General features: G+C 49.0%; 2 protein-coding genes across 3 annotated transcripts; both read right to left on the bottom strand.

Moving 5' to 3' along the window:
* Positions 1-1384: 1384 nt before the first annotated feature.
* Positions 1385-12542, bottom strand: TAP2 (transporter 2, ATP binding cassette subfamily B member). 2 transcript variants are annotated; one of them, XM_028120506.2, is made up of 12 exons: positions 12339-12542; positions 11424-11924; positions 11219-11333; positions 9877-10007; positions 9391-9596; positions 5630-5827; positions 5393-5521; positions 4035-4223; positions 3698-3871; positions 3350-3509; positions 2866-3002; positions 1385-2090 (listed from the first exon to the last, which is right to left on the bottom strand). In XM_028120506.2, exons 2-12 carry the CDS (start codon positions 11914-11916, stop codon positions 1911-1913), a joined length of 2112 nt encoding a protein of 703 aa, XP_027976307.2. In that variant the 5' UTR covers positions 11917-11924; positions 12339-12542; the 3' UTR covers positions 1385-1910. The 2 variants fall into 2 exon arrangements, with proteins under 2 accessions (XP_027976307.2, XP_027976308.2); XM_028120507.2 differs by lacking the exon at positions 12339-12542 and adding an exon at positions 12038-12124.
* Positions 12543-14068: 1526 nt separating this feature from the next.
* Positions 14069-17740, bottom strand: PSMB8 (proteasome 20S subunit beta 8). Its single transcript, XM_028120508.2, has 6 exons — positions 17550-17740; positions 16628-16775; positions 16321-16432; positions 15748-15877; positions 15175-15379; positions 14069-14389 (listed from the first exon to the last, which is right to left on the bottom strand). The coding sequence occupies exons 1-6, from the start codon at positions 17694-17696 to the stop codon at positions 14301-14303; spliced, it is 831 nt and encodes a 276-aa protein (XP_027976309.2). The 5' UTR covers positions 17697-17740; the 3' UTR covers positions 14069-14300.
* Between the last annotated feature and the right edge of the window lie 285 nt (positions 17741-18025).

The following is an 18025-nucleotide window of genomic DNA, read 5'->3' as shown; positions in this document are numbered from 1 at the left end:
GTCTTTGGGTGTCATACTAGGGATAGCAAAGAATTTTAACAGATCATCTTCTTCCATGAGGGCAACAGTCTCCCTAAGGTTGGGAGATATAGGAATGATTATTCCCATTGTATAAGTAAAGGAAGGATGTTTGGTTGAAAGGGGAAGGAATTAGGCTAGACTTCTCTCTCCTGTGGGTATTTCTCGAGACACAAACAGCAGAATGAAGCAAAGGCTTATCTGCATGAAAAAGCTCCCTACTCTCACCCTGCCTCTTTCCCAACAGTTACCAGGCAGAGAAAAAAAAAAAAGCAAAACATAAGTTCTTGCTAGTTCATTGCTAGAGCTGGAAAGTACCTGGTGTTTCTGGGAATGTGAAAGTTTCTCTTTCCTAGAATAGGAACCTTCAAAGGTAACTCCCTCCCAAAAGGCAGTAATGTACACAGCTCTGAATTCTCAGTGGTTGGTGTATAGAAAGGACAGAGAAGATTTACTCATTTGTGCAACAGACATTGGCTTATTGTCTGCTATGAATCGACAACCTGTACGAGGTTGTCAATATAAAGCTTAGTAGGACATATGGCCTTCCCCCCAGGAGCTCATGGTCTAGTGGGAGAACAGAGAGGTGGGAGGATAAGGAGTTTATTACAGGCTGTGAAATAGGTAAACGCTCGGGGGATAGAAGCACATGGAAAGGACACTTTCTCCTGACTGAGATCAGGAAAGGCTTCCTGGAAGACCTGACCCCTGAGTTAAACCTTGAAGGACTTGGGGTAAATCAGGAAGGGTGGTTCAGGAAACAGCAAGAACACACCATATGCAAAGGCACAAAGGCATGTAAGTTTGCTGCAGGAGTTCAATGCAACAGGAAAGGGTGCTGCAAATGAGCTGCACAACCTTGCATGCTGTGAGGAAGATCTGAGCAGAAAGGAATGAAGAGCGCTTGAAGAACTTTACGGAAGTGACGTCATCTTATGTGTCTGCTAGAAAGAAAAATTACTTCACAAAGAATGGCTGGAAAAGGTGAACCAATGGTGGGGAAACCTCTTTGGAAATGAGATCGTCTAAGACTAAATGAAAGTTTATAATAACAATGGGACTAGAGAGAAGGCAGTGGATTCAGAGCTATTTACTGGATCTGAGTATGAATTCGAGATTATGAACACATGATGTCATATAATTTATTGGTTGAGATTGTGGACCCGGGTCAGGCCTGGATTCAACTCCAACTCCACCACTGTATAACCTTGGAAAAGTTATTTAATCTCTTTGAGACTCAGTTTCCTCATCTGTAAGATGGGAATAATAATAACCAACCTCACAGGGTTGAGGAAAAGGACTAAATATGATAATGCCTGAAAAATATTTAGCATAGTTCCTATTCATATTAAAACTCTACAAATAGTAGATATTACCAATGTTTTATTAACACTGTTAATTAGGAAACTGTGTTCTACCCCTCCATAAACTAACTTCCCCCAAAATATCAGACATCAGTGCAAATAGAGAAAGATACAGAAAGGCAACCTCATGAATATTTATGTCATATTCGCTAACATTTATCTCAAAGTAGAGACAAGACACAGATAGGTAGCTGGCAAAATAGTAGCTATGGTGACCTCTGGGAAGTGAAACAAAGGTTAATTTTACTTTTCTCGATGCATATGTGCTATTTACATAATAAGGAAAATATTTTTAAATAGATGTATTATGCCACAATACACTACTCAGCACCAGGGAAATGATCTTGGAAACAGACGGCACCCCCCTCCCCCTCACTCCCAGCCCCAATAGGAGCACACACGGTCCAAACTTCCACCCAGCCTCCAGCTTCATGAACAACTACCCGGGGGCACAAGCCCAGGGAAACCCCGAGCACAAGCTACTCTGGGTCACAGAGATGGCCATGAGAAGGGCCCGGGGACGGGGCCTCAGTCCTCCAGTAGTTGCTGCACCAGGCGGGAATAGAGGTCCTGGCCCTCCATGAGCTGTGCATGCTCCAGCAGCTCTCCCTGCCTGAGCACCAGGATCTGGTCAGCACTCTGCACCGTCTGCAGCCTGTGAGCGATCACCAGCACCGTTCGGTCTCCATGGGATTTCCAGTCCTGCAGCTGAAGGGAGAAGATCATAATGCCTCAGAAAGGTAAGAACCGGGGCACTTGGGTGGCTCAGTTGGTTAAGTATCTGCCTTAGGCTCAGGTTATGATCCCAGGGTCCTGGGATCACGGCCCAAGTTGGGCTCCCTGCTCATCAGGGAGTCTGCTTCTCCCTCTCCCTCTGCTGTTCACCCTGCTTGAGCTCTCTCGCTCTCTCTCTCTCTCTCAAATAAATAAAATCTCTAAAAACAAAAAAAAATAGGGGCGCCTAGATGGCTCAGTTGTTAAGCGTCTGCCTTTGGCTCAGGTCATGATCCCAGGGTCCTGGGATCGAGTCCCGCATCGGGCTCCCTGCTCGGCAGGGAGTCTGCTTCTCCTTCTGCTCCTCCCCCCACTTGTCCTCTCTCTCTCTGTGTGTCTCTTCCTCAAATCCTTTGAAAATAATAATAATAAAGGTAAGAACAGGATGGGCACCATATCCCCACTGGGCACCATGTCTTGTGGCATGGGGTAAAGAAGGGGTGAAAGATGAGAAAGTCGGAAAGAGTGAACGATAGAGTCTGCACTGCCCTTCACTCTCAGCTGTCCTACTGCAGGAGGCACATAGAAAAGGGAGCTGTGGACAAAGAGGGGGTGTTCCCACACCCCATACTCTCCACTCCACTCCCCACCCCCTGCGAAAGCACAGACACTCTTCCATTCGTCTTGCCTCTGCCCAATTCTGCATAGGCTGCTCCTTCAACCGTGACGCTCAGGCCGCACTGCGCCGCCCTCCCACACTGGTACTCACGGCCTGCTCACACTGGACGTCCAGGGCACCGGTGGCTTCATCCAGGATGAGGACTCGTGGGTCCCGCACTAGGGCCCGGGCAATGGCCAGACACTGTTTCTGTCCCGCAGCCAACTGGTTCCCTTTTTCCCCTACATCTGAGGAAACGGAGAAATACCTTTCCTCAGACACAAGTGGCCACGACAACATCCTCCCCACGAGCAGGGGCAAGTGCACAGCTGGTCTTTCCACCAGCACCCATTAGGAGGCATGAGAGCCGGTGTCAGGAGGGCAGGGGTGGACACCTGCTGGGGTGGCCCTCGGAGAGGGAGCACAACTACCCCGTGGCCATTGGGAACAAAGACTCCCTAACAGGACAGGCAACTAGAGAGCTCCTGGTGCCGGGGAAGGCGGGGAAGTGGGAGCCAAGCAAAGGGCAAGGAAAGAGCAGACACAACCCGCACCCCCAAGAAGCAGCTCCAGTTCCTCTTCTGACTGAAGGTACCTGTATACAGGCCCCGCTCCATCTCCTGTATGAAGCCGGCCGCGCTGGCGGCCTGGGCAGCTGCCATCACCTTCTCATCACTGCAGCTCTTCAGCCCGTACGCAATGTTGTCCCTCACGGAACCAGAGAAGAGCACAGGCTCCTGCCCCACCGAAGTCACCTGTGCAGAGAGAGGGGATGGGAGCAGCGGACGGTGCCTTAACCCCCATGGCAGGGATTTTCTTTTCCTCCTGGTCTAGCTCCCTCAGAATGGGCTCCTTGTGTTTCTTCCCACGGCTCTCCCACACTCTCTGGACCCGCTTCTTCCCTCCTATCTCCTGTCCCTCTTCTTCCTCTGCCACCACCCACCTGTCGGTGCAGGTAGCAGTGTTCATACTGGGAGATGGGCTTCCCATCCAGCAGCAGCCTGCCCCCCGTGGGCTGGTACAGATTCTGCAGCAACGCGGCCACTGTGCTCTTCCCCGACCCATTGGGCCCCACCAGAGCCGTCATCTGGCCAGGACGGAGGGTGAACGTCAGCCCCTAGAAAAGCCAGGAAACAGTCAGAGGCTTGCCTCTGGGCCCTCCCCGTCCCGTTCTGCCTGAGGGAAGATCCACTTCTCAGAGGCAAAGGATCTACAGGCCGCGCTGCCAGGGAGCGCGTGGGGCCCGGGTTTCCTCCCCGCGGCCCCTTTCAGGCAGGCACCTTGAGCACAGGCTGGTCGGGGCGGTTGGGATACGCGAAGGAGACGTCTTGGAATTCCACCAGCCCCCGCAGAGTGGGAGGGGCCAGCGTCCCGGGCGGGGGCAGCTTGGGCTTTCGGTCCAGGTACTGAAACACCTTCTCCGCAGCCCCGACGTTGCTGAGCATATCGCCACACATGTAAACCAGGGACTGGAAAACAGGAACGGAAGGGTCAGCTAATCAAATGCAGCTTCATCAGAAACCAGCTCCCCAGCTCCTCCCTGCCACACACCGCCGGGCCAAGCTTCTCCTCCCCTCATCCAAAAAGGATTCCCTACCCCTAAATGTGCAATTTAGATGGAATTTAAAGGCAACCCAATACCCCAGCAATGTAAAGGATGGAGAGGTCCGTACTTAATTTGCAATGTAAAGGGTGGAGAGGTCCATACTCCTCCCGTTCAGCGCTACTTCTATCCCCAGACCTTCCAATGCCCATTCTGTATTACTCGCGCACAGCTCTGTTTTGCCTAGCTGGACAGGGGGCTCCTTAAAAGCAGGCACGGTGCCCACCTCATCTTTGCAGCCACCAGAGTGCCTAGCCCAGCTCTCCATACATAAAAGATGGTTCACAAATATCTAGGAAAATTATAAAATAACGACCAAGATGAAGTAATGATTTATTTTTGAAAACTGGTAAATATAGGGAAAGAACTAAATGCTATTCTGCCTTTCCTACTCAAACTGTACCAGTGGGTTACCAAAGAGTAGACGAGGGTAAGTCTCCCTGGATAGATGTATTCAAGCTAATAAGTGGAGGAATGGTAGAGTGTCACCGTCTTGCAGCCCCTCATGATTTTAATGGATCTAGGCATTGGGAGTTAATGGCTGATCCTACCAGACATACACGAGAGAGAGAAATGTAATATATACACATATGTTACATGGATGAGACAAGTGGAAATATAACCCCTGTATTTGATGAATTTTAGGAATTACTGTTATACTTTTTTGGTGTGAGAAGGCCTTCGTGGTTATATTTTTTTAATGTTTATGTTTTAGAGATACGCCCTGATGCATTTACAGATAAAACTATATCTTGAATTTGCTTCAGAATCATATGGGTGGGGATACAGTTGAAACAGAATGGCCATGAGTTGATAATTTTAAAGCAGGTGATGGGTACATGCAGGTTCATTACAGTTTATCTTTTTTTTTTTTTTGCGTATGTTTGAAATTCTCCATAATACAATGAGTTGGGATTTGGTTTGGTTTTGTATTTTTAAGGGATGCAAATAAAGGCCAAGGCCCAGAGGCCAGAGAGAAAAACAGGGGGAGCCGTGGTGGGGGGGGAGAAGAGTATGCCCAGGCTCCTGACTCACCTGTACATAATGGCCCGTGTCTTCCTGGTAGAGCAGGAAGGAGAGCAGCCCACCTTGGGTGAGGTCCCCAGCCAGGATCTGCTGCAGCCCACAGTTCAGCATCAGCACCTGCATCCCCAAGTGCAGCATCTGCAGGGCAAGAAGAAAGCACTAAGAGTCCACTCCTACCACAGCGGGGAACCCATTGCCTTCCCTGCCCCTCCCTGGCTCCTAGCCCCAGCCACGCAGCCTCCTCACCCTCTGAAAGAGTAAGTAGAGGGCACATTCCAGGTCTCGTTGCCACCACAGCTGCCGGCACCGCTCCAGGGCCTCCTCATAGAGACAGCACTCGTGCTCCTCAGCCCCAAAACTGCGCACCGTCTGCAGCCCTCCAACTGCCTCCCGCACCACCTGTCCTGCTTTCGCCACAGCATTCTGGATCTCACGAAGCACAACCTGCAAAAGTGAGCCAGGGGATGTAAGGGGCTGTTGGGGCAGAAGACAGGAGACCCCCCCCATGTCTCATCCTGCCCCGGGGATGCTCCCCCGAGCTACCTAAAACTATCTAACCATTCTCTTTCCCTCTTCCTTACATTTCTTTCCAGAAGGACTAATGAGAGTAGAGAGGGAGGGAACAAAATGTTACAGAGCTCTCAGTGCTGGGTAGTGTAGGGGATACAGGTGATTTTTGCTCCTTCATTTAAGGGAAGTCACACCACCCTTGTTGTCTGAACGAAGGCAGAAGGGATCATTTTCCTAAGTGGCCACAGCTAGTTAACAAAAGGTGGGACTGTAACTCAAAATGGATCAAAAACCTAAACCAGAGCTAAAACCATAAAACTCTTAGAAGAAAACATCAGGGCAAAGCTTCATGACACTAGATTTGGTGATGATTTCTTGGATATAAACCTAAAGTACAGGCAACAAAAGAAAAAAACAGATAAATTGGTCTTCATCAAAATTAGAAACTTTTGTGTATCAAAGGACTCTATCCACAGAAAAGGAACCCCACCGAATGGGAGAAAACATTTCCCAAATCATGTATCTGATAAGGGGCTAATATCCAGAATAGTGAAAGAAGTCCTACAATTCAACAAGTAAAACACAACGCAATTTAAAAAATGAGCAAAGAACTTAGACATTTTTCCAAAAAAAGATATAAAAATGGCCAACAAGCACGTGAAAAGATGTTCAACACCACTAGTCACTAGGGAAATGCAAATCAAAACCATGGTGAGCCATCACCTCACAAAAATTAGGATGGCTGTTATTTTTTTAAAAGTGGGGCATATTATGTATACAGAGGAATTTTACTCAGCCATAAAAAAAAGAAGGAAATCCTGCCATTTGCAACAACATGGATGGACCCTGAGGGCATTATGCTAAGTGAAATAAGCCAGGCAGAAGACAAATACTGTATGATCTCATTTATATGTGCCATCTAAAGAAAAAAAAATTCACAGAAAAGGAGATCAGATTTGTAGTTACCAGAGACCAGAGGCAGGGGTGGGGATTGATTGGAGGAAGGTGGTCAAAAGGTACAAACTTCCAGTTATAAGATAAATAAGTACTGGGGAATGTAATAAAGAAGAAACAAACAGAAGATAACAAGCGTTGGAGAAGGATGTGGAGAAATCGAAACCCTTGTGTATTGCCAAGGGGAATGTAAAATGGTGCAGGCTCTGTGAAAACAGTATGGTGGCAGCTCTTCCAAATATTAAAAATAGAATCACCATAGGATCCAGCAGTTCTACCTCTGGGTATACACCCAAAAGAACTGAAAGCAGAGACTCGAACAGATATTTGTACACCCATGTTCACAGCAGCATTATTCACAATAGCCAAAAGGTGGAAGCAACCCAAGCATCCAGCAACAGACAAATGGATAAACAAAATGTGGTCTGTGCATCATTGGAGTATTAGCCTTAAAAAGGATGAAAATTCTGACACGTGCTACAACAGGGATGAACCTGGAGGACATTACGCTAAATGAAATAAGCCAATCACAAAAAGATAAATACTGGATGATCCCACTTACATGAGATACTGAGAGTAATCAAATTCATAGAGACAGACAATAAACTGGTCATTGTCAGGGGCTGGGAGTAGGGGAAGTGGGCAGTTATTATTTAATAGGTACCGAGTTTCAGCTTGGGAAGATGAAGAAAGTTCTGGAGATGGATGGTGGTGATCCTTGCACAACAGTGTGTACGTACTTAATGCCACTGACATGGCACAATTAAAAATAGTAAAAATGGTAAATTTTATGTTATGTATACTTTTTTTCCCATAGCTATCTTTGGATCTCTATTTTCCCACATAAATTGTTTTTATTAATATATAATGTATTATTTGTTTCAGGGGTACAGGTCTGTGATTCATCAGTCTTACACAATTCACAGCGCTCACCATAGCACATACCCTCCCCAATGTCCATCACCCAGCCACCCCCTCCCTCCCACCCCCCCTCCACTCCAGCAACCCTCAGTTTGTTTCCTGAGATTAAGAGTCTCTTATGGTTTGTCTCCCTCTCTGGTTTCATCTTGTTTCATTTTTCCCTCCCTTCCCCATGCTCCTCTGTCTTGTTTCTCGAATTCCTCATATCAGTGAGATCATATGATACTTGTCTTTCTCTGACTGACTCACTTCACTTAGCATAATCCCCTCCAGTTCCATCCGCGTCATTGCAAATGTTATGTATACTTTACCACCATTTTTCTAAAAAGAGAGAAAGCGGAGCTGATATTCAGACTCAGGACTTCCTGACTGCACTTTCCACTTTCTCTACACTCCATCCAAATTCCTTTCTAATCAGGGGAAAACTCTACCTAAAAATCCTCTAAGACAGCATTTTTAATCTTTTGTGGGGAAGGTATGGACAGACCCCTTTGAGAATTTGGTAAGAAGCTATCCTGTTCCCACCTCCCACACTCTTGGTGGGAATGCAAGCTGGGGCAGCCCCTCTGGAAAACAGTGTGGGGGTTCCTCAAACAGTTGAAAATAGAGCTACCCTATGCCCCAGCAATTGCACTACTGGGTATTTACCCCAAAGATACATCGGGGTACGTGCACCCGATGTTTATAGCAGCAATGGCCACAATAGCCAAACTGTGGAAAGAGCCAAGATGTCCATCGACAGATGAATGGATAAAGAAGATGTGGTATATATACACAATGGAATATCATGCAGCCATCAAAAGGAATGAGATCTTGCCATTTGCAACGACGTGGATGGAACTGGAGGGTGTTACGCTGAGTGAAATAAGTCAATCAGAGAAAGACATGTATCCTATGACTTCACTGATATGAGGAATTCTTAATCTCAGTAAACAAACTGAGGGTTGCTGGAGTGGTGGGGGGTGGGAGGGATGGGGTGGCTGGCTGATAGACATTGGGGAGGGTATGTGCTCTGGTGAGCGCTGTGAATTGTGCAAGACTGTTGAATCACAGACCTGTACCTCTGAAACAAATAATACATTATGTGTTAAAAACAAAAAAGAAGAAGAAGATAGCAGGAGGGGAAGAATGAAGGGGGGGAAATCGGAGGAGGAGACGGACCATGAGAGACGATGGACTCTGAAAAACGAACTGAGGGTTCTAGAGGGGAGGGGGATGGGGGGATGGGTTAGCCCGGTGATGGGTATTAAGGAGGGCACGTACTGCATGGAGCACTGGGTGTTGTACGCAAACAATGAATCATGGGACGCTATATCAAAAACTATTGATGTAATATATGGTGATTAACATAACATAATAATAAAAAATAAAATAAAATGAGGCTTATAATTGTGGGGGAAAAAAAGAAGTTATCCTGTTCCCAGAAAAATGCTCTCTCTTCTTCTCTCTCATACACACACACACACACACACACACACACACACACACACACACACTTACATAAAATCCCAGGGGTCAGCACCCTTCTCAAGCCTGTCAGAACTGCTGCTCTTGAGGCTGAGAAGAGAAGACCTCTGGAGAGTTTTCTTCTGCCCCGGGGATTCCCTAACGTCCCCACATACCTGACGGCGGACATCGTACACTTTTTGAGCCGTTACTGCCAGAGGCACCTTGAGCAGAGAGAGGAGGGCGAGTCGCGGGGACAGGCTGAGCATGAAGCTATACAGCCCCACCACTTTGACCAGGCTTCGCAAGAACACGTTGGCATTAAGAGCAAGCCAGTTGCTCATCAATTTGGTATCGGAGTTCAGCCTCGAATTCAGCTCCCCTGGGGACGACAGAGCTGGTGAGGAAACTCTGCGTAATGCAGAACCCCCCGAGACTGATGCCAACCCTCCCCATTGACACAAGCCCGTCTTATAAACACCCCCCCCTCACTTGCAGAGTCTGGGGGAGGCGACCTCACTGTCCCATCCCAAAAGAGAACTCAGCAGCTCTTCAGCAGCTCCTGGCACAGCGAGCGGAAGAGAGGCTGTTTACGGGATACCCGGAAGGTAGAGAGGCAAGAAATGTCCAGGGGAATCCCAGACCTGGACTCCAGGCCCCACCTGTCTTAGTATCCTGGAAGAAACTGAGGTCCTGGCGCAGAAGGGAGGAGAAAAGCAGCTGCCGGACCCGCATATTGATTCTGGACATGGTGAAGGTGAAGCAGCTTCCCCGGCAGCCGGCACACAGGGAGCTGTGGAGGAAGGAGGGAACCGGGCTGAAGCGGACATGGGCGCTCGGGAGGGAACGAGCGCGGGAAGCAGAGGAGAAAGCACAGAATGAAAAGAAATACAAGGCCGGGGAAAGTGTACCAGGAGAGGCAGAAGAGAGGCAGAGAGAGAGGGAGACAAGGGGAGGGGCAGGAATGAACAGAGGGAAGAAAAACAGAACAGGGAGAGCTAGACGTGGGAACAGAATCATAACACATACAAATTCACGAGTATCTCTGGAGCTCACTCCGTGCTAGACACAGGGAAGACTATGACAGAAATGAAGAGATGTTGTCCAGAGAAATAGCCTATGGCCTCCTTCAGTGCTGTCCCTCTACTGTCCCCCTCTGTCTTGGTCTCTTTCCTCCCCACCCCAAAGTCTTTCTTCCTACTTTACTGGGGGAACTGCAGCAATGAATTCCCTTGGCCTCCCCTTCTCTGGAGCCCCGGAGACATGCTGTTCCCTCATCTCTATTGTCCCTGGAGTTGAGCATTCCTCTTAGGCCAACCATTTATACAACTAAACTTAAAGGAAAAATGTGAAAACAGAGAAGCAAGTATTTCACAAAATATGGTTTCTATGTTTAGAAGGTTGTTGGGCTAGTCAGACATAAAATGAGGAGAGTTTGAACTCCAGCGATCACAGTGAGAATGGCCAGAAAAGCGCCACAGGAGAAATACTTTGAAAGCAGAAAATGATGGGGCTAGTGTCTGAACATCAGAAAGGCATCAACAATACTGATGCTTGGAGCCCAGGAAACTGATTGTTTCGTACATGGGAATAAAAGAGGGAGGCACTTTCAACAAGACCAGGAGGGAGTGTAATACATTTGAAGCTCTGGGCATGTGGAGTGTAAGATGACAGTGGGCTGTCCAACGGAAATGTCAAGAAGACAACTGGACTACAAGACTAGAGCTGGGTGTAGAAATATGGGTCTGGGAGTCACTTCTGAGGAACTGGTTTCAGCAAAGAGTAGCAAGTATGGATTAGAAGCCTAATGTCAGGTAAGTATGGTGAAGGAAAGAATAAACAGATGAGTGTGTGAAATAGAATGGCGAATAAACAAATTCACACCTATTTTGGCTGAAGTATTTTATGCTTCGTGTACTAAAGGATCTGAAAACAGAGTTAGGAAATGCTAGGTCCCTGTAAAGGTGAAGGGCTAGCAAATGAACCCCATCAAGCATCACCTACCTCCCAATGGAGAAGAGACACATGAAAAAGATGGTGCTGGCAAAGGCATCAGGGTCAAAATCACCTCTCAGGATGTCAATGACATGACCCGAATAGTAAGGGATGACTGTCTCACCTGAAAGAGGCATGAAGGAGAACGGATGAACATGCTGGCACCAAGGGTCTTTGCCCACCTCCAATTCCCAATGCCCTCCTCCTGACTCACCCAGCACGGCAGCAATGAGGAAGCAGAAGGCTGCAACAAGGTAAGGCAAGTCCGGCCAGGAGAGCTTCAGCAGCCTCCACATCAAGTCTGTGTTGTTCTCCTGGCCCTGCTTCCTCTCCTGGGCTTCTGGGGAGCTCAGCAGAGCCCACATGGCCCAGCTTAGCCACGCAGCCGCATACCCCACCAGCAGCCAGCTCCAGGGGGCTGAAGCCACTCTGACTGGGGGAGCACTCAAGGCCCTTGGGACCAGGGCCCTCAGGGAGAGAAACAGCGGGGTCCCCAGGCAGAGCGGGGGCAGCAGTGTTCCCACAAATCCCAGCAGTCCTCCCACCTTTAGCAGCCACCAGAGCCCTCCAAGTCGCAGGGTCCCCTCCAGCCACAGGCCTGGAAGCCCCGGGGGAAGGAGAGCCCCCAGAGTCCCCTGAAGCAGCCAGAGTAGAGCCAAGTCGGCGAGCAGCAGGAAGGCGCAGGGTCTCAGGTCAGGGAACCGCATGGTGTTATCTAGGGGTAGAAGATGAGGAATTACAGAGCTGGGGTGCCCATCCTCGCCTCTATGCTCACCACCCTGACTCCGCTCAACCCGTCCATCGGCTTCTCATTTTACCCACCCCTACCCTGAATGATCCCCTGGGTCCCCGGTGCCCATCAGTACGGCCCGCTTCCGACAGAAGGCATTCTGCCTGTCAGAGGGATACTCATCCTTTAAAAAAAAAAAAAAGTGACACCCCCCCCTCCCCCTACGCCCCACCCCCACCGGCCCGCCGCAGCCGAGTTCCGAGGAGCCGCCCTGCGGTCCCCACCCGCCTCCCTTGCACTACCCGGGAGGCCAGAGGGACGGGAGGCGGGGGGCGCGGAGTGGGCGGCGGGTTGGGATGCGTCGGTTAGCGCTCCAGGCTTCCGGCCGTACGAACTCACCGGCGGCGGCTTCGGGACTGCAGCTCCGGGGAGGGTCTTTCGGCTACGTGCCTCGCACCGATCTTTGAGATCCGCTCGCGCTGGCTCACCTTCGTTCTCCCCTTCTGTGGTGCCCGAGGCACTCTGCAAGCGGGGGCGTCCCGGCGCCCGCCGCTTTCGCTTTCGCTTCCCCAGACCGAGCCCCGGTTCCGGGCAGGGCGGCCACCGGCGGGGGACGCGCGACACCTGCCGTCCGCGGAAGCCCGGGACCGAGGCGGGCGCGCACGCGCCCCGTCGCGCAGTGAGTCTTTCGCGGTTAGCAACCCTTACTCTGGAACAGAAAACTCCTGCAAGTGTTTTAAATTGTCATTAACTAAAACAAAGCTATTTCAAGGATTGAGATGTTTTGTAATTGGAGAACCACTGGATTTTCTTGCCTCGAGCTCTGATCCTGTTTTGAGAACTGCCTCTTCCTCCATCCAAAGCTCCTGTTTTAGGGTCTGGGATCAAAACAGAGCCAGATTCTGAGCGAGAAACACTCAGGACCTCTCCTAAATAGGAGGTCCCAGACACTTTCACCAGGGCCTAAGTGGGTTTCCACTTACACAGATTTTGAGCTGAAAGGCCCTGATTCTTTATATTCATCCTCAACACAGCTCCTTGAGCAGAGCTCATGTTCGGGTGCTTCTAGGTGTGTGTTTCGGATTATGTCTTGGGAGCATCTCTGGTATAGGAGGAGGATGGACTTTGTTTCCTGGTCTATTTTAACATTGATTAAGCAGTAGACAGGATTCTACAGTTCCTGCCTGACCCAGAGCCCATCTATGGAACATGCTGGTTTGTTTATTCCAGAAATAACTCTTCAGATTGAAACTATCCCCCCAACTCAAAATACCCCCAAAGGAAGGATCACTTGGATTCCAAACCACCCCTTTGAAATATTACTGGCATGTTTACCAATGAGGCACTTCTGGTTTAAAGGGTGGGTGGTGTATTTGAAGTAGAGGATTATTAAAATTTCTCCAACCGTGCGATTCTGAGATTTTAAGAATCTCTCCCTAATGGAAAAAAAAAAAAAGCTCCCTGTTCAGCTGCTAACTACTTTCAAGTTTTTTCTTTGACTAACTCTCCCTAAGAGGGGACATCATCCATGCTTCTTGCATGATTCAGAAAATCTCATTATGTCTGTCTCATTTTCCTAACCTGCTTACTTTTTCCTCATATTTCCCTCTTCAAGGAGGGAGTCCTCTTCCTCTTCAATCATGGTCCTGTCATCTTGCAACTGAGCATGACACATCATGAAATTGAACCCCTAATGTCCATCTTTGCATTCAATATCCAGTATCTCCAAAGTGTTATTTGAGGTAAATGTACCATGTTTCCAATCACCATATACACATGAGGTGGAAGCTTTTTCATCTGACTCCACAATGTCAAAAACAGTTGTTCTAGTACCCTACTCCCAGACACCCAAACCATTAACAATGAACCACACAGGAGTCTTCAGGTTGTGTCCCTATAAAAAGGACCCTAATCTAAATTACATGGCAAATATGTGTCCACAGACCTTGACCGGCCTTCCTGAGGGTATGGAGAGATGAGTGTGGAAGGAAAACCCAACAGAAATATTTGGTGAGGCCCCATTTTTTACGTTGGGGTTCGGGTCTGTTCTCAGGGAAAGCGTCTCTATTTCCTGCCCCCTCCCAACAACAACCCCAGCCCCAAGCCCACTCATCCACAACACAGAGGCATTTATAACCATTTTCCTTTATTGTGCTTAGTGGGGCTCCCAGAGGTTGGGGTAGGGGGAATGCTCCTTGAAACAGAGAACACGCAAAAGGGTAAACTCCACCCTACCCCACTGGCCACTGGTTCTCCCCCTCAGGGCTCAGGTTAAGGCTCCCCTTTCCTGTGGGGTGTAAGCTAGCCCAGGTTCCTGAGTTGGTCAGGCTCTACCAGAAAAGGCGTGCCTAGCCACGGCAGTTACTGACTGGTCTCCCGGTACTGGAGCAGCAGGTCACTGACGTCTGTACTTTCCACTTTCACCCAACCATCTTCCTTCATGTGGTACACTGTGGGCAAATGAGAATGAACAGGGAGTCACCTTTCACTCCAGCAAGTTCCTGTTAATGGTGTTATGTGGAAAGGTGACAATAACATACTCCCAAACATACGCTCAACACATACTTGTTTACTACCACTTCAGTGCCCCCCTTTGGATGCTGAAAATCTCTTCCCCACGCCTGGGCAGCTCAGTCAGTTAAGCCTCTGACTCTTGGTTTTGGCTCACTTCAAGATCTCAGGGTCATGAGATCGAGCCCGCATCAGGCTCCACACCCAGCATGGAGTCTGCTTGAAGTTTCTCTCCCTCTGCCTCTCCCCACACTCGCATGCCTTCTCTCTCTCTCTCTCTCTCTCTCTCAAATAAATAAATAAATCTGAAAGAAAGAAAGAGAGAAAGAAGAAAGAAAGGAAAGAAAGAAAGAAAGAAGAAAGAAAAGAAGGAAAGAAAGAAAGAAAGAAAGAAAGAAAGAAAAAGAAAGACAAAGAAAGAAAGAAAGAAAAAGGAAGGAAGGAAGGAAGGAAGGAAGGAAGGAAGAAAGAAAGAAAGAAAAAGAAAGAAAGAAAGAAAGAAAGAAAGAAAGAAAGAAAGAAAGAAAGAAAGAAAGAAAGAAAGAAAAAGAAAGAAAGAAAGAAAGAAAGAAAGAAAGAAAGAAAGAAAGAAAGAAAGAAAGAAAGAAAGAAAGAAAAAGAAAGAAAGAAAGAAAACCTCCTCCCTACCACTTTGTCTCCTGTAACTCTCCCAATCTCGGATGCCCCTTCCCCACCCAGGGGTGCGGTAGCATTGGTCTCTTACTGTTGACAACACCTCCAGAATAGCTGTCTCGGTGGGTGGCATAAACAATAGCCCTGCGGCCCAGTTCATAGGCCTCTTCAGGGCTAAGATCAGGCCGATAGCCGCTATCCATGACCCCATAGGCATAGGTATTCCCACTGCCAGTGGAGAACATATTTCCTGAGAGCCGAGTCCCATTTTCATTCACATAGTAGAGTCCAGGACCCTATAGGAAGCAAGAAGTTTCCCAGAGGGAGTTTTCAGTAACATACAGGTTCAAGTGTGAGCCATAAAAAGTGGGTAGAAGAATAAGAATTACGCGGGAACATTTGAACCAAGACAACATTTTAGTAACAATCATAGACCTTTAGGGGGAAAAAGTGGGAATCAGCTATTTTATCCAAAGGAACAAGCTTACGAAATAATGGTCCACATCTAGACCCAGAAATAATAGTCCATGGATAATGCTGGAACGGCTCTATAACCCAGTGTTCTATGTGCCACGCATCTTACAGGGGAGGGCGTGGGAGTGTACGATGAGGAACCCGGTCTCCTATCCGTCGTGGGGGAATAGGGAGAATGGAGAGCACCCACCTTCTTATCCCAGCCACAGATCATACTGCCCATGGACAGGTTCATGCCTCGATACTGGAACACCATGTTGGAGAGCAGTTTGGAGGCTGCTGACACTGAGATTCGCTCCCCGTTCCTCAGATAGTACAGCCTGGGTACAACAGGGTGGTGGGGCAGCGGACTCAGAGGTGGCAGGAGAAGGCTAGCTCTCGGAGCAGCCCACTCGATGTGCAGGAAATAATTAAAGAGATAAGCATTTGAGAAGAATGCTTTTGTAGGATCTAAGGATCAGGGAAAGATTTGGAATTTAAAGTATCCAAATCATATAAGAAATCCTAGCAAATGACACCATCCCACCAGCGTTGATGACGTCAGTGCTAAATAACTGACAACTTACCTGGCTTATTGGCAAGAGCACAGGCTGAGATTTGGGAGAAGGTTTTCTAATCACCAAAAGGCTGTTTTGTGAAATACTGCATTAGCACCAAGATGCTACATTGGCCCAGGGGGAAAGGAGGAGGAACAGTGATCTGGAGGTTCCAGGATCCACGACTGACCACAGGGCTTAGGAGGGAGATAGGAGGCCTGGCCTACCTGCACTCCTTGGCCAGGAGACGCTCCCAGTACTGACAGTCTGCAGCACAGCCAGACATGGTGCCGAGCAGGTAAGGGTTAATCTCAATCACCTTGTTAATCCTTGAGGTGCCTGGAAGAAGACGGAGCTTTGAGAGAGTTGGATTGACCCCACAGCTCTCCCAGTGTGTCTGAAATCAATATCTGCTTCTGCTTTGATGCAGATGTGGGGCTCCTGCTGAGAGAGGGGCCCAGCTTCCCAGATTCTGCCTGCTGGCGCGCGCACGCGCGCGCGCGCGCGCGCGCACACACACACACACACACTCACTAATATAATTTCCAGCGGTAGCCCGAGAATCCACTGCCACAATCACTCCTTGCTGGAATTTGAAGGCCAAAGTGGTAGTGCCATGGTTCATCTCAATCCGAAGCTTCCTTTCTCCATTCCCACCAAGGGACTGGAAGAATTCAGTGGGCTAATGAGAGAGAAAAGGCAGAGAAAGGGACACTGAAACCTTCTGAAACACAAGGCTCCAGGAAAGGTTTCACGAGAGACTGGGAGTGAGGAGACGGGCAGAAATTCTCCAGCCATTAAAAACTGGAACAGTTAATAACCAATCTCTACCAGGATATGACTTGGGAGAGGGAAAAGAAGAAGCACATGATGCCAACCTTTTCCATCTTCCAGCAGGATAGATATGAGAGGAAATAAATGCTAACCATAAGTAAACATTTTAAGGGCGACTTTAATGGGTGTTTTTTTTTTCCACTCATGGGTCATTTAACACTCTCCACACGTTTTATTAATAATATCCCCAAGCGATGCCCCAGACCTAGACGAAGTGATTGAGCCAAGACACACAACAGAGTGGCTGAGAGGAGGCTAACAAAGTTCCCCAGTTTTCCAAGGCACGTGAGAGCCCCAGGAGAAAGGCTTCATGATTCGTGATTCGTGATTCGTGATTCCTGTGTGAGGGAGAACTGGCAGGAAAGTTCTCTTGTCTCCCTCCACCACACCTCTTAACTCTTTGCCCTAATCTGTACTTTCTAACCCTCAGGCGGTCAGCCCCCGATTCCCACGTGGCCTCTTCCCTGGCACCGGGCCCTGGACGTGGCTCTCCTTCGCTGAAGGATGGCCCCCTCTGGGTTTCCCGGCCTCCCGACCCAGAGGACCCAGAGGGCGACCCTCCCTTCCTCTGCGCCCTCCTCCCCGCCTCCCCTCCAGGCCGGATTCTCTTTACAGCCCCGACCTGCATTCCCCGGGGGAAGGCGAGCTCCGGAGATCGCAGAGAGAAGCTGTAGTGTCCAGGGTCCGAGCGAAGCTGGCTTCCCAGGGCCGGGAACGCGCAATCCTTCCGCTGCCCTCGGGGGGCTCCGCACACCTCCAGCAGCGCCATTGTCGCCTAGGACCCAGAAATCGTCGGAGGAGGAAGCGAAAGCGAAAGCCTGCAGCCTTAAGGGGAGGGAACCAGAATTTTTTCTACATCCCCCTGCCCTTTCCGAGAAGAGGCCAGTGGGCGACTGGAGACCAGGAATATCATTTTGGGAACAAGTTTCTCTCCTCCGCCCTTACGTTAGTTGGGGAAACAATGGGTGACGACAGACTGTCAGAAGAAAAGGAGAAAGAGAGGGAGCGGCTTCGAAAGCCCCCTTCGTGCAGAAATTCCAGTGAGAGACACCAACACGCCGTCGGGTATCTTCTGGAACAGTTACGAAGTGGGTTTGG

The sequence above is a fragment of the Eumetopias jubatus genome, unplaced genomic scaffold, assembly GCF_037043125.1.
Source record: "Eumetopias jubatus isolate StellerSeaLion01/CBP00866 unplaced genomic scaffold, mEumJub1_p1.0 scaffold_6, whole genome shotgun sequence".
Taxonomy (NCBI): domain Eukaryota; kingdom Metazoa; phylum Chordata; class Mammalia; order Carnivora; family Otariidae; genus Eumetopias; species Eumetopias jubatus.
Note: the sequence above shows the minus strand (reverse complement) of the source record. Positions and strands in the feature narration are given on the sequence as shown.